The sequence below is a fragment of the Ascaphus truei genome, chromosome 1, assembly GCF_040206685.1.
Source record: "Ascaphus truei isolate aAscTru1 chromosome 1, aAscTru1.hap1, whole genome shotgun sequence".
NCBI lineage: Eukaryota > Metazoa > Chordata > Amphibia > Anura > Ascaphidae > Ascaphus > Ascaphus truei.
Genome location: NC_134483.1, coordinates 53,847,436 through 53,859,965, shown reverse-complemented (window position 1 = coordinate 53,859,965; position 12,530 = coordinate 53,847,436). Strand labels below are relative to the sequence as shown.

Below are 12,530 nucleotides of genomic sequence, written 5' to 3'. Positions count from 1 at the left end.
TGTTTGTTTGAAATTAACGGAGTTACTCAGGAAAGTGTGACAGCGGCGATGGGGACACTACCACAATTTAATTTAAAAAAAACCCTGTGCATAATTTACTATTCTTCTGTGCCTCTAGATGGGGCAATGTTTTGAAACCAAATGATTGTACTACCCGTATCCCACCCTGTCCTCAGGGAGGCAGTGAAGATAAGGGGGAGAGTGGTTTCATCGCACAGAAGAGAGCAGTAAAACGATATTTAAAAAAATATACAATAATTACAAATACGTTAACGTTCAGAATTCAAAAAGGACAAAGAGCTAGCGAGGGAACGAGCGGTTTCTTATGCACGATTTGCCATGAAGTACTAAAACCTTGAAAGAAACATTTGAGAGAAAGACGTACTAGGAGACAAGGAGCTGAACATACAAACTTACAGTCTTGGTGCCGTGCTGCAGGGTGATCTCGTGCGAGTCCGGGATTCTTTTAACTGGGTTCTGAAAAAGAAACCGATGGAAAAAAAATTCAATTGTGTACAGCAAATGCACTTTAGTAGTTAGGCTACCATTCATCTCAAGCTTTTAGATCATTTTAACAGAGACCTTTTCTGATGCTGTTACTGTAAGAGTCCCTAAATGCATCCTCCTACTGTTAGGACTAATACAGCTTTCAGAAGGGCACAAAAACATTTAAATTACCTTCATAAGTCTTAGGCCTCGGGCATGGTCAGCGCTTATGCTCTGACCCGTGCTGCTGCTCGGCACTGAGCCCCTGCAGCCGCAATGAGAGCGCCTTTAGCAGGGGCTCGCGCACGCGTCGGCACGCTTGGGGAAGCGTGTGTCTGACGGCGTTTTTACATTTCCCCGCTTGCCGGAGCGTAGGGCCGGTCACGTGAGCGGTTCGCCCAGTGAGGGCGAACCAGCTCCGTGACGTCACTGGCCCACCCCGCCCCCTGACGGCGCGCTGTGTAAGGCCAGGGAAAGCACCGCTTTCCCTGAGCCTCAGCGCGCCTCCGCACTGTTTGGGGCACTATGTCCCTGGCCTTAGGAGCACTTCAAAGGTTGTGTTCTCACAAGTACAGCAGGTGTATACATCAATTACAGGCAGTGATAATTTGAAAAACTCGCAGGTTGGTCCCATTACATAGTAGTAATACTGTATAGAGAGCTTTTGAAACTTCATGGGTCTATTCTTAATGTATAGTCATGATTTCTGTTATTATAAAACCAATACACAATGCTGAACAGATATAAGTGCAATGACACATGAATGATAGATTCCCAACGCACAGCATTGTATAGCGCAGGTCCTACCCCCTCTCGGCAGGACACCGGAGAAAGGCCATGGTGTAGGGATAACCAGCTAATCCCACAGTCACATATAAAATAAGTGCAAAAGGTGTGTCCTTGGTAATTCACGGACCATTCCCAACATGTGGTCTGGCTGAGGCGTCCTGAGGAGAGGGGGTGAGCAACACTGGGGGAGATATTTATTTAAATAGCAAATATTCTATTATATTCCTTAATTATTTAATATGTCCCTGTAATACAAAGGACCAAACAAGCAGTAGGGCATTATGATTGTCGCGACTACGCTTCGCATTAACCTTTCCAGTGCTTATAACAGGTTCCCTAAACGTCACAAGGACAGTCACTAGTGGCCCACATGCATTTTGTTTGTTCTCTAGGGAGATAGATGGAACTGTGAACACAAAGTGATACCCCCTCCACTTCAGCCCGTCTCCGTGTGCCGGACACAAACCCGTGATCGCTATCCCAAGCAATAATGGGGTCTCCATCACGGAAGACCGGTGGACACCCGAAAGTCACCAGTCGTCCTGCATGGAAAGCGTTAAACGTGCCGTTCAATGTAGGGTTATGAGACCAACTGCGTGTTGTTTGGCTGTAGCTATACAAAGGCAATCTGACCAGTGGGTTATATAGAGGCGGACTCTGTCACGGGTGCAGTAGTTAAGGAATCTCCTGCAAATTAAACAGTAAGACTGTGTAGCTTCACTTTGTTTTTAAGCTCTGTGAAAGTGTGATATAAAGCACACGTAGGGGGGTGTACAAGGATCCATGCAACCATTTTGTTTCTCTGTTTGTCCTTCATCATGTTTTTTATGTAGCATGATAGAAGTTTGATTGAGATTTGACCTCAGTGATCTTGCTTTCCTGTAAGTCACAGATTCCCTCAGGGTCTTTCACTCTTCCACAACTAAGCTGTATATATGCCAGGTGCAAGGGGGGATAAACGGAATGCAGAACCAGTTTGAGGTAGGAATAGCTGTTATGTAAAACCCCCATTTGGGTGGGTGGATGTGTTTGCAAAATAATTGGAGTTTAGGAGCAGAAGAGATAAAAACCTGCTTCTCCTGCTCCTCCTTATTTTCCAATAAAAGCCCTAAATTTAGGAATGTGATAATTATATGGTCACAGGAAAACCTCACCCAGGAGTGAACCCAAGTATAAAACTTATTTAGTAAAAAAAACTGTATTTTCTTGTATTGATCAGGTATCCGTATCAATAAAAGGTCAACCCCTCCTGGAGGGGCGTATTATTATAATTTTCTGTTAGCCAGCCCACCTAGGGGCATGTATTATACCTCAGGAGGGTATAAAGATTATGTGTTTGTCACTGTATGGCAGAGAAAGCTCTGCATTGAGCTTCTTCTCCTTGTATACTCGTAATGAAATAAACGCTTACTTGATTCAAATCTGAAAAATAATGAACCCATAACCATTGTAATTTTTCTCGCATTCACAGCTCAGAGCCAACTACTGTATATAAGACTTACAATGAACCATATTCTGACATGAAACACTTGCGTTATCTTTTTAAGGTATTTTAAACAGCTTTAACATGTTTAGCAGCTTTTCTAACAGCAGGGGGTGGCCTGTAAGATTGGATATGATTGTGGACAAGATCCTCTTCTTAGGGATAATAACCTCAAGAAACGGGAGACAAAACATATAGAACACTGCAATAGTGCATTAACCGAGGATGCTGTATGATGTATGAACAGAGCAATTTAATAAAACACAAATGCAAAACACAAATGCAAAACACGAGACGGCAAATATTAATAAAACGACTTGCTCCGCCGGTAGAAAAATAGCAGTTACTCCGAGCACGGGAGACGGATCTCCTCGAGTAATTGACCTGTCTCATCCCACGGCTATCCGGTGTCTACCGGCTTCAAAGATACCAAAAACCATTGCACATGTCCAAGCCACCTTTGGTGAGTAGGATTCCAATTTTTCCAACGGCGGAGCAAGTTTTATTCATCGGGTGCAGCCGCACCAAGTCGTTTTATTAATATACGCCGTCTCGTGTTTTGCATTTGTGTTTTATTAAATTGCTCTGTTCATACATCATACATCATCCTCGGTTAATGCACTATTGCAGTGTTCTATATGTTGTGTCTCCCGTTTCTTGAGGTTATTATCCCTAAGAAGAGGATTCTGTCCACAATCATATCCAATCCTACAGGCCACCCCTTGCCTTAGCGCCACGAGAGGTTTATCACTCCTACATCCTTTCCTGGTTGTGAGATAACCAGAGAAACTTTTTGGCCAGCTCTAGGACTGCATTTTGGACTCTAAATCTCAGGTTTTTTCATTGTTCTATTTAATCATTTAAGTTGTCACGCGAGCGCTATTGTACACTTCTATTTTCACTTGTTCAGCTTTTCTAACAGGCTCGATAACCTGCCTGCGACAAGCACAAAAACACAGAAATGAAAGTTTGGTGCCTGTAGCATTCATAAGGCACAAGTTTACAGCTCACACATCGACAAGGGAAAATGCAGCTTCATTTCCAAAACTGCACTGATCAGGGCTGGGTTTTAAAAACAAGCCTCCGATAAAAAAAACAAATCTGCAAAAAAATATAAATAAATAAAACCACACCTCTGCCCGTCCCGCCCCCTCTGGCCCCTCTGCACCTCTGCCCGTCCCCCCCCCCCTCTGCCCATCCCGCACCCCTGCCCGTCCCGCACCTCTGCCCGTCCCCCCCCCTCTGCCCATCCCGCACCCCTGCCCGTCCCGCACCCCTGCCCGTCCCGCACCTCTGCCCGTCCCACACCCCACACCTCTGCGCGCCCCGCACCTCTGCGCGCCCCGCACCTCTGCACGTCCCGCACCTCTGCCCGTCCCGCACCTCTGCCCGTCCCGCACCTCTGCCCGTCCCGCACCTCTGCCCGTCCCGCACCTCTGCCCGTCCCGCACCTCTGCCCGTCCCGCACCTCTGCATGTCCCGCACCTCTGCCCGTCCCGCACCTCGGCCCGTCCCGCACCTCTGCCCGTCCCGCCCCTCTGCCCGTCCCGCACCTCTGCACGTCCCGCACCTCTGCACGTCCCGCACCTCTGCCCGTCCCGCACCTCTGCACGTCCCGCACCTCTGCCCGTCCCGCACCTCTGCACGTCCCGCACCTCGGCCCGTCCCGCACCTCGGCCCGTCCCGCACCTCGGCCCGTCCCGCACCTCTGCCCGTCCCGCACCTCTGCCCGTCCCGCACCTCTGCCCGTCCCGCACCTCTGCCCGTCCCGCACCTCTGCCCGTCCCGCACCTCTGCCCGTCCCGCACCTCTGCCCGTCCCGCACCTCTGCACGTCCCGCACCTCTGCCCGTCCCGCACCTCTGCCCGTCCCGCACCTCTGCACGTCCCGCACCTCTGCCCGTCCCGCACCTCTGCCCGTCCCGCACCTCTGCCCGTCCCGCACCTCTGCCCGTCCCGCACCTCTGCCCGTCCCGCACCTCTGCCCGTCCCGCACCTCTGCACGTCCCGCACCTCTGCCCGTCCCGCACCTCTGCCCGTCCCGCACCTCTGCCCGTCCCGCACCTCTGCACGTCCCGCACCTCTGCACGTCCCGCACCTCTGCCCGTCCCGCACCTCTGCACGTCCCGCACCTCTGCCCATCCCACACCTCTGCCCATCCCACACCTCTGCACGTCCCGCACCTCTGCCCGTCCCGCCCCCTCTGGCCCCTCTGCACCTCTGCCCGTCCCCCCCCCTCTGCCCATCCCGCACCCCTGCCCGTCCCGCACCTCTGCCCGTCCCACACCCCACACCTCTGCCCGTCCCGCACCTCTGCGCGCCCCGCACCTCTGCGCGCCCCGCACCTCTGCCCGTCCCACACCCCACACCTCTGCCCGTCCCGCACCTCTGCACGTCCCGCACCTCTGCCCGTCCCGCACCTCTGCGCGCCCCGCACCTCTGCGCGCCCCGCACCTCTGCGCGTCCCGCACCTCTGCGCGTCCCGCACCTCTGCGCGTCCCGCACCTCTGCGCGTCCCGCACCTCTGCGCGCCCCGCACCTCTGCGCGCCCCGCACCTCTGCGCGTCCCGCACCTCTGCCCGTCCCGCACCTCTGCCCGTCCCGCACCTCTGCCCGTCCCGCACCTCTGCCCGTCCCGCACCTCTGCCCGTCCCGCACCTCTGCACGTCCCGCACCTCTGCACGTCCCGCACCTCTGCCCGTCCCGCACCTCTGCACGTCCCGCACCTCTGCCCCGTCCCCTCTGCCTGTCCCGCACCTCTGCCCGTCCCGCACCTCTGCACGTCCCGCACCTCTGCACGTCCCGCACCTCTGCAGAACGTGACACTAACAGCATATTACAGCGAGGCACGAAATCCGGATACAAAAAAAGACACAGTCATTTCACTAGGTGGAACTGGCCTTTAAATCTGGAACGGATAAGGGTTTAACTAATTCAGCTAATTATGTTATCTTTAATGGCCATCATGGGTCCTGTGTTTTGTAATGTCAGTTTGTAATTGCTTCAGAGGAGCGGATCTCTAATTGCGATCTAGATCACGTTACATTTTCTCATTCCCTTCACCGATTAGCAGACCCCTGCCATTACTTACCACCATTATTCAGCTTCCATTAGTGCTTGGCTGACATCCTTCAGGTTTTTAAGTCTCCAATCATATCTCCATTATATATTTATTCTTAAGGTCATCTGTACAAAACGTACAGACTATTGACCCCTGTTTCTTCCCGGTCATTCTGGAGTACTCCGTACATTAAAAAAAAATGTACAGCTATCTTTTTGGATCAATCATTTCACATTTACTTCTTGTATTCACACTTGTGTGCATCAAAACGACATTATCAGCACCAGTTACAAACAAACAATCTCTAGTATAAAAGACTGCGATTTGCAATTTGATTTTTATTGGTGTACTAAACGGTTTTCAATATCATTCAAGCGACCTTTGACCTTCCTGGTGCCAGCAAGGATTACAGTACAGATGTAGCAAGTCTTACCACCTCTGGCTCCATGGATGAACAAGCACAAGTCCGCGGCACCAGGGACAGTGTCTGCTGCGATAGAGCTACAGGGGGGTCCTTGCTTTGAAATGGGACCACCCGCAGTGTTAAATCCTTTTGTGCCGCGACCACCACTGTCACGTGACATTGCGTGTCAGTGGAACCGAAGACACGAAGCTTTGCAACATCTATTTAGCTTTCCCAACACCATATCCGCGCTTGACGTCATATATATATATATATATATATATATATATATATATATATATATATATATATTATATATATAAGAGATATATATTATCTCTTACTGTGCATGCAATGTCTTGTATATAATGTATACCCTGCTCATTATGTAAGTGTATTTGTAACCATGTATTATTTGTCTTAACTCTGTGCCCAGGACATACTTGAAAACGAGAGGTAACTCTCAATGTATTACTTCCTGGTAAAATATTTTATAAATAAATAAATAAATTATCGTAAATGTGCGCCCCTCCAGGCGCAAATAAAAAATACTCATTGCAGTGGTGGTATAAAGAGGTTAAAAAAAAAAAAAGAGAGACCCTGTAAATGTTTGTAAACATTGTAACTTTTGCCGGAGGATTTTACTGCAATCATCTCTGCCTTATTCTGCCCTCTTACCTAACCCAATTCCTGCTCAGGCAAGGAGCATGATAAAATCTAATACTTCATCATCATCACTGTGGTGCAGGAAACAAGACTGAAAATTCCCCCAGAGTAAATACAGAGCAACATTCTCAGGAAAACCACTTGGAAACACTTAGGCTGCGTCCAAGCTAGCGCTGAGCGTGCGGCGCTTGCCGAGTTTACTTCTAGCAATCTTCATCCTCACATCCTCGCTCACACGGCGCGCATGGGCACGAAAGCTCTCCCAAGCTTGGTGCATGGGGAGACAAGGGAGTTTGACTTTGGAGCGCAGAGCATGGTCTCATGACCCTGCTCTGACCAATGAGGAGAGAGGCGCAGTATAGGCTGAGCAGACAGAGCGGAGAGCGGTGGAAGGGGGAGGGGGGAGAGGAGGAAAGGGGGGGATGGAAGAGAGGAGGAAAGGGGGGGATGGAAGAGAGGAGGAAAGGGGGGGATGGAAGAGAGGAGGGAAGGGGGTGGAGGGAAAGGGGGTGGAAGAGAGGAGGGAAGGGGGGGGTGGAAGAGAGGAGGGAAGGGGGGGGAAGAGAGGAGGGAAGGGGGGGAGAGGAGGGAAGGGGGGAGGGAGAGAATGGAGGGAAGAGGGGAGGAGGGAGAGAATGGAGGGATGGGGTAGGGAGAGAATGGAGGGACACAGAAACAGCCCCGATCCAGCCAATGACACACACCCTCCTTTAATAGCCACGCCCCTCGCTCCTGCTCTAAAATTATTGCAGGACAGCAGATCGCTCATGCTTTGAGAGTTAGCGATGTCACCGCTCTCAAGTATGAGCGAGCTCAGCGGCAGCGTGGCCGCAGCCTTATAGTAGTCAGTTCAGTTTGAGCCTACGTGAGCCTGCATCTTTAAAATTAGGCAGTTTAAAATATCCACTAGTTCAGTATGCAGTAGAGTAGCTGGATGTGGCCTTTGTGAGTCCACTGAACACCAATAGAGCTGTACAGAGACTGTACAGCAGGGCATTTTTAATTTGCATCCTGTGGCCGAAACATACCACCCCAAAGGATAAGACTGAATGGCCCCTGCACGGTGTTTCTGCTCCGCAGTTGCTCAGGCAGCTACTGCAAGCGCATTTTTCTACACAACCTTACTTTACAGCTAAGTATTATTTTACCAGGAAGTAATACATTGAGAGTTACCTCTCGTTTTCAAGTATGTCCTGGGCACAGAGTAAAACAAATAATACATGGTTACAAGTACAGTATATCGTACAGATGTTGCAAACGCTTACAAAATGTTGAGGTATAAGCATTCAAGAGTGTGTATATATATGTGTGTGTATGTGTGTTTATATTTGGTTAAAATCAGTGACGTTTTGAAAGGTTCAGAGCATCATCTTGTTTGGATCCAGATAAAAACCTGCTCCTTGATCTCAGGAACCATCATGAAAAATTTGGTTACGATATCGTAAGAGGTGTCCAAATGCATAACTGACAAGCAACTTTCCAAACTATATAGTATATATAGTGTATATAAAATTACACAGAGTTGCACATATGGCTTACTTGTAAAAAAAATTCTAATCCGGCCCGTCAGAAAATTATTATAGTTGAAGAGCGCTGCTGTAAAGGTTGCGCATTTGCAATTTTTTGTAAATACTTTTCGTATTCAGCCATGATTTCTGCATATTCGATATTGATTCTGGTGTGATTATATACATATTACAAGTTTCATTTGCGACTACGTGCAATAAGTCATTCTGTACATGCAATAATGTTTATTGTAACTCATCTGCAGGGTCACCAAATGCCACACTGACAACTGAAACATTTAAATAAACTCCTTTAAAATCGAGGATTTTATAGTATTCGTTCAACTACATTGCCAGATAATAAAAATAAAATGTTCTTTATTTTTGTTTAATACCTTTTTTTTTTTTTTTACATTTTATGGGGTTTTGACACAAAATTCTGCATTTCACTGTGCATTGTGTTTCTGTGGTCAATATGTGACCACCATGTGAAATATACAGCAACATAATTCCATGACGTGATTCCAAAACCCTTTTTTTCCTCAAATGAAATTACATTTTTGAATCACATATTTCCATTATATTCATTTGCTTAATAAAAATGTGCACATATGCCATTATTACAACTCTGAAAAACCAAAACAAGTAGTGCCCTTATCCAAACGATATTAATCTTTTCCCACCTACATAACCTGAGCAAGAACAAAACAGTCAAATATCTCACCAATTCATTATGCCATCACCAATACTTCTTGATGAATTCAATTACAATAGTTACCGATGGCTATGTATTTGTCACTGAGTGGGGCGTTCTAATACCTGCGTTTACACTGCAAGATGCAGCCACACTTGTATATAGTCGATTAGGCCGAATTACTGTACACAATGTGCAAAACAGACAGAATTCAGGTGGGTAAAATAAAAAAATATTCACAGTCTAAATCAGGGGAGCGAAACTTTGAGCTGAGCCCCCCTGCCTGCTCCCCCTCGGTTTCGCACCCCCCTCACCTTCTTTGGCGGCATCAAATAACGCCACGGGAGTCACGTGGCGCGACGTCACCCTGTTGCCATGGAGATGGACATGTGACGCCAGCTCTGCAGTATCCCGGTAAGTGAGTTGCAGAGGCCTCACGCAATCCCCGGGGAAGAGCACAGGACCTCTACAACCGCCCATGCCCCCCTCACCCTCCCCAAATAAATCAAACGCCACCCACTTTGCGCGCCGCTGGTCTAAAGCAGAGGTGCTCAACTCCAGTCCTCAAGCCCCCCCCCCCCCCAATAGGTCGGGTTTTCAGGATATCCCTGCTTCAGCACCGGTGGCTCAATCAGAGGCTCAGTTGAAGACTGAACCTCTGAGCCACCTGTGGCTGAAGCAGGGATATCCTGAAAACCCGACCTGTTGGGGGGGGCTTGAGGAGTGAAGTTGCGCGCCCCTGTTCTTAAGTACTCTGAAGACAGAACTCATTCAATACTTGATCCGCCTCTCTCACAGACTTACCAAGCCCCTTTCTATACGATCATAAGGTGCTCAACGCGGATACAGCAAGATACTAGGCAAAAATAAGCACACTAAGGGATTATCAATCTTTCATGAGATGACCATCCTCAAAATCGGTAATAGCACATTTTACTGGATATGACCCTAATTCAGGTCGTTTTAGATAGCAATTTTGAAAGCTTAATTATAAATATTACTAAAGTAACTGAACAGTATCTATATATCTATCTTATCTTATATTATATATTTGTGAAAGCACTGCCTGTCTGCATCTTCCTGTGTCCCTAGGGGAAATCTCATTGGTCCCTTGGCCCGCCCGCCCCCCGCACCTCTGATTGGCCTGAGGCGGAGTGACGACACACACACACACACACACACACACACACACACACCTCTCTCTCTCTGTCCTCTCCCACCCCCCATCACACTCACCTCCCCCCCTCAGCTCCCCCCACGGTGCTCCGCTCAGCTCCCCCCCGGTGCTCCGCTCAGCTCCCCGCTCAGCTCCCCCCCAGTGCTCCGCTCAGCTCCCCCCCGGTGCTCCGCTCAGTTCCCCGCTCAGCTCCCCCCCGGTGCTCCGCTCAGCTCCCCCCGGTGCTCCGCTCAGCTCCCCCCCGGTGCTCCGCTCACCTCCCCCCGGTGCTCCGCTCAGCTCCCCGCTCAGCTCCCCCCCGGTGCTCCACTCACCTCCCCCCCGGTGCTCCGACAGGCAGTGGGCAGGCAGCCTGCAGATGCCACGCGGGGCGCCTAAGATGGCGGCGCCCGGAAGGACCCCCTTCCTCCCTCGTGAGGGAGTGCTCCGCTCAGCTCCCCGCTCAGCTCCCCCCCGGTGCTCCGCTCAGCTCCCGCTCAGCTCCCCCCTGGTGCTCCGCTCAGCTCCCCCTGGTGCTCCGCTCACCTCCCCCCCGGTGCTCCACTAACGTCCCCCTCGGTGCTCCGACAGGCAGTGGGCAGGCAGCCTGCAGATGCCACGCGGGGCTTCCTCCCTCGAGGTGACGTGTGTGTGTGTGCGTGTGTGTCTCACTGTGTGTCACTGTGTGTGTGTGTCACTGTGTGTGTGTGTGTGTGTGTGTGTGTGTGACAATGTGTGTGTGTGTGTGTGGGGGGGGGGGGGCAATGTGTGTGTGTGTGGGGGGGGGGGACAATGTGTGTGTGTGTGGGGGGGGGGACGGGACAATGTGTGTGTGTGTGGGGGGGGGACAATGTGTGTGTGTGTGTGGGGGGGGGGGACAATGTGTGTGTGTGTGGGGGGACGGACAATGTGTGTGTGTGTGGGGAGGGGACAATGTGTGTGTGTGGGGGGGACAATGTGTGTGTGTGTGTGGGGGGGGGGACAATGTGTGTGTGTGGGGGGGGGGGACAATGTGTGTGTGTGTGGGGGGGGGGACAATGTGTGTGTGTGTGTGTGGGGGGGGGGGGGGGACAATGTGTGTGTGTGTGTGGTGGGGGGGGGACAATGTGTGTGTGTGTGGGGGGACGACAATGTGTGTGTGTGGGGGGGGGGGGGGGACAATGTGTGTGTGTGTGTGGGGGGACGACAATGTGTGTGTGTGTGTGGGGGGGGGGGGGACAATGTGTGTGTGTGGGGGGGGACAATGTGTGTGTGTGTGTGTGTGTGTGTGTGTGTGTGTGTGTGTGTGTGTGTGTGTGTGTGTGTGTGTGTGTGTGTGTGTGTGTGTGTGTGTGTGTTACACTGTGTGTGTGTCTTGTGTGTGTGTGTGGGGGGGGGGGGACAATGTGTGTGTGTGGGGGGGGGGAACAATGTGTGTGTGTGGGGGGGGGGGGACAATGTGTGTGTCGGGGGGGACAATGTGTGTGTGTGTGTGTGGGGGGGACAATGTGTGTGTGTGGGGGGGGGACAATGTGTGTGTGTGTGTGTGGGGGGGGGGGGACAATGTGTGTGTGTGGGGGGGGGACAATGTGTGTGTGTGTGGGGGGGGGACAATGTGTGTGTGGGGGGGGACAGGGACAATGTGTGTGTGTGTGTGGGGGGGACAATGTGTGTGTGGGGGGGGACAGGGACAATGTGTGTGTGTGTGTGGGGGGGACAATGTGTGTGTGTGTGTGGGGGGGACAATGTGTGTGTGTGTGTGGGGGGGGGACAATGTGTGTGTGTGTGGGGGGACGACAATGTGTGTGTGGGGGGGGGACAATGTGTGTGTGTGTGGGACGACGACAATGTGTGTGTGGGACGACGACAATGTGTGTGTGGGGGGGGGACAATGTGTGTGTGGGGGGGGGGGACAATGTGTGTGTGTGGGGGGGACAATGTGTGTGTGTGGGGGACAATGTGTGTGTGTGTGTGGGGGACAATGTGTGTGTGTGTGGGGGGGGACAATGTGTGTGTGTGTGTGTGTGGGACAATGTGTGTGTGTGTGTGTGGGGGGGGTAATGTGTGTGTGTGGGGGGGGGGGTAATGTGTGTGGGGGGGGGGGGATAATGTGTGTGTGTGTGTGTGGGGGGGGATAATGTGTGTGTGGGGGGGGGATAATGTGTGTGTGGGGGGGGATAATGTGTGTGTGTGGGGGGATAATGTGTGTGTGTGGGGGGATAATGTGTGTGTGTGTGTGTGGGGGGGGGGGGGACAATGTGTGTGTGTGTGTGGGGGGGACAATGTGTGTGTGTGGGGGGGACAATGTG

At 51.1% G+C, this 12,530-nt stretch overlaps 1 protein-coding gene across 1 annotated transcript in view; it reads right to left on the bottom strand.

Annotated features, from left to right (window-relative positions):
- WDR70 (WD repeat domain 70) overlaps window positions 1-12,530 on the bottom strand; it is a 344,061-nt gene that overhangs the window by 287,446 nt on the left and 44,085 nt on the right. Inside the window, exon 6 of the mRNA XM_075588451.1 lies at window positions 418-477. Coding sequence (XP_075444566.1) covers window positions 418-477 — 60 coding nt within the window. The remainder of the gene's footprint in view (window positions 1-417; window positions 478-12,530) is intronic.